This window comes from Mandrillus leucophaeus, unplaced genomic scaffold (genome assembly GCF_000951045.1).
Source record: "Mandrillus leucophaeus isolate KB7577 unplaced genomic scaffold, Mleu.le_1.0 Scaffold112, whole genome shotgun sequence".
In the NCBI taxonomy this organism is placed as follows: domain Eukaryota; kingdom Metazoa; phylum Chordata; class Mammalia; order Primates; family Cercopithecidae; genus Mandrillus; species Mandrillus leucophaeus.
In genome coordinates, this window is record NW_012099432.1 from 1,746,134 (window position 1) to 1,747,828 (window position 1,695).

Sequence of the window (1,695 nt, forward strand, 5' to 3'; positions counted from 1 at the left end):
GGGGGTTTCACCATGTTGGCCAGGCTGGTCTCGAACTCCTGACCTCATGATCTGCCCGCCTCGGCCTCCCAAAGTGCTGGGATTACAGGCGTGAGCCACTGTGCCCAGCCCTCAAGACTATCTCTAAACAAACATAAAAGACCAGGAGTCCAGGTTATGGTACGATGCCCGTGTTTTCGCTCCAGCCATGGAGCTGGGTCTCTTGTTTTGAGCGGAGCTGTGTGACAGAGTGTGCCTCTCTCTACAGTGCTCCTCGTCTTCCTCTGCTTGGGGGCCTTCCTCCTCTGGAAGAACTGGCGGCTGAAGAGCATCAACAGCATCAACTTTGACAACCCTGTCTATCAGAAGACCACAGAGGATGAGGTCCACATTTGCCGCAACCAGGACGGCTACAGCTACCCCTCGGTGAGTGACCCCCTCTAGAAGGCCAGAGCCCATGGCGGCCCCCTCCCGGCTAGAGGCGTAGGATTCTCAGGCCGAGGCTTCCCCAGCCCTCCAGATCGAGGACGGCCTTAGGTGAATGCTTCTGTGCGCTCGTTCAGAATGTCAGCGGACAACGGCCTCGGTGATGTAGAGGAACGCTGGATCAGCGAATAGAGTTCCATCAGATGGTGACGGGGCAAAGAAAGTCAAAAGGAGTTCAGAGGCCAGGCGTGGCGGCTCACGCCTGTAATCCCAGCACTTTGGGAGGCCAAGGTGGCGGATCACCTGAGGTCAGGAGTTCAAGATCAGTATGCCCAGCATAAGGAAACCCCATCTCTACTAAAAATACAAAAAATTAGCTGGGCGTGGTAGCGGGCACCTGTAATCCCAGCTACTTGGGAAGCTGAGATAGAAAAATCGCTTGAACCCGGGAGGCGGAGGTTGCAGTGAGCCGAGATCGCACCACTGCACTGCAGCCCGGGTGGCAAGAGCAAAACTCCATTTCAAAAAAAAAGGCGTTCAGAGGCCGGACGTGGTGGTTCATACATGTGATCCCAGAACTTGGGGAGGCTGAGCAGGTGAATCACCGGAGCTCAGAGTTCATGACCAGCCTGCGCAGCATAGCAAGACCCCATCTCTGCAAAAAAATAAAAATTTAGCCTAGACAAGCACCTATAGTTACAGCTACTAGGGAGGCTAAAGCAGGAGGTCAAGACTGCAGTGAGTCGTGATTGCACCACTGCACTCCAGTCTGGGTGACAGAGCAAGACTTTGTCTCTTAAAAAACAAAACAAAACTCAAAGAAGGGTCTCCAGAGGGCTGGGAGGGAGGAAGGGGGAGGAGGTGTTTCTTGTGTGTGTTTTTGTTGTTGTTGTTGTTTTGAGACAGGGTCTTGCTTTGTCACCCAGGCTGGAGTGCAGTGTTGCGATCTTGGCTCACTGCAACTTCTGCCTCCTGGGTTCAAGCAATTCTCATGCCTCAGCCTCAGCCTCCTGAGTAGCTGGCATTACAACACTATGCCCGGGTAATTTCTGTATTTTTAGTAGAGATGAGGTTTTGCCATGTTGCCCAGACTGGTCTCGAACTCCTGACCTCAAGTGATCCACCCGTCTTGGCCTCCCCCCGTGCTGGGATTGCAGGCGTGAGCTACCATGCCCACCTTGATCTTCAGACAAGGGGTTTAGGGTAGGTAGGCTTCTCTGAGCCAGAGGAACAGCCTGTGCGAAGGCCCTGAGGCTGGACCGTGCCTGTTGGGTTTGAGGCCGTTGTAGC

At 54.1% G+C, this 1,695-nt stretch overlaps 1 protein-coding gene across 5 annotated transcripts in view; it reads left to right on the forward strand.

Annotated features, from left to right (window-relative positions):
• Nucleotides 1–1,695, forward strand: part of LDLR (low density lipoprotein receptor) — a 47,914-nt gene that overhangs the window by 38,416 nt on the left and 7,803 nt on the right. For all 5 annotated transcript variants that reach the window (XM_011994749.1, XM_011994750.1, XM_011994765.1 and 2 more), the window contains one exon: nucleotides 248–405. In XM_011994749.1, coding sequence (XP_011850139.1) covers nucleotides 248–405 — 158 coding nt within the window. The remainder of the gene's footprint in view (nucleotides 1–247; nucleotides 406–1,695) is intronic.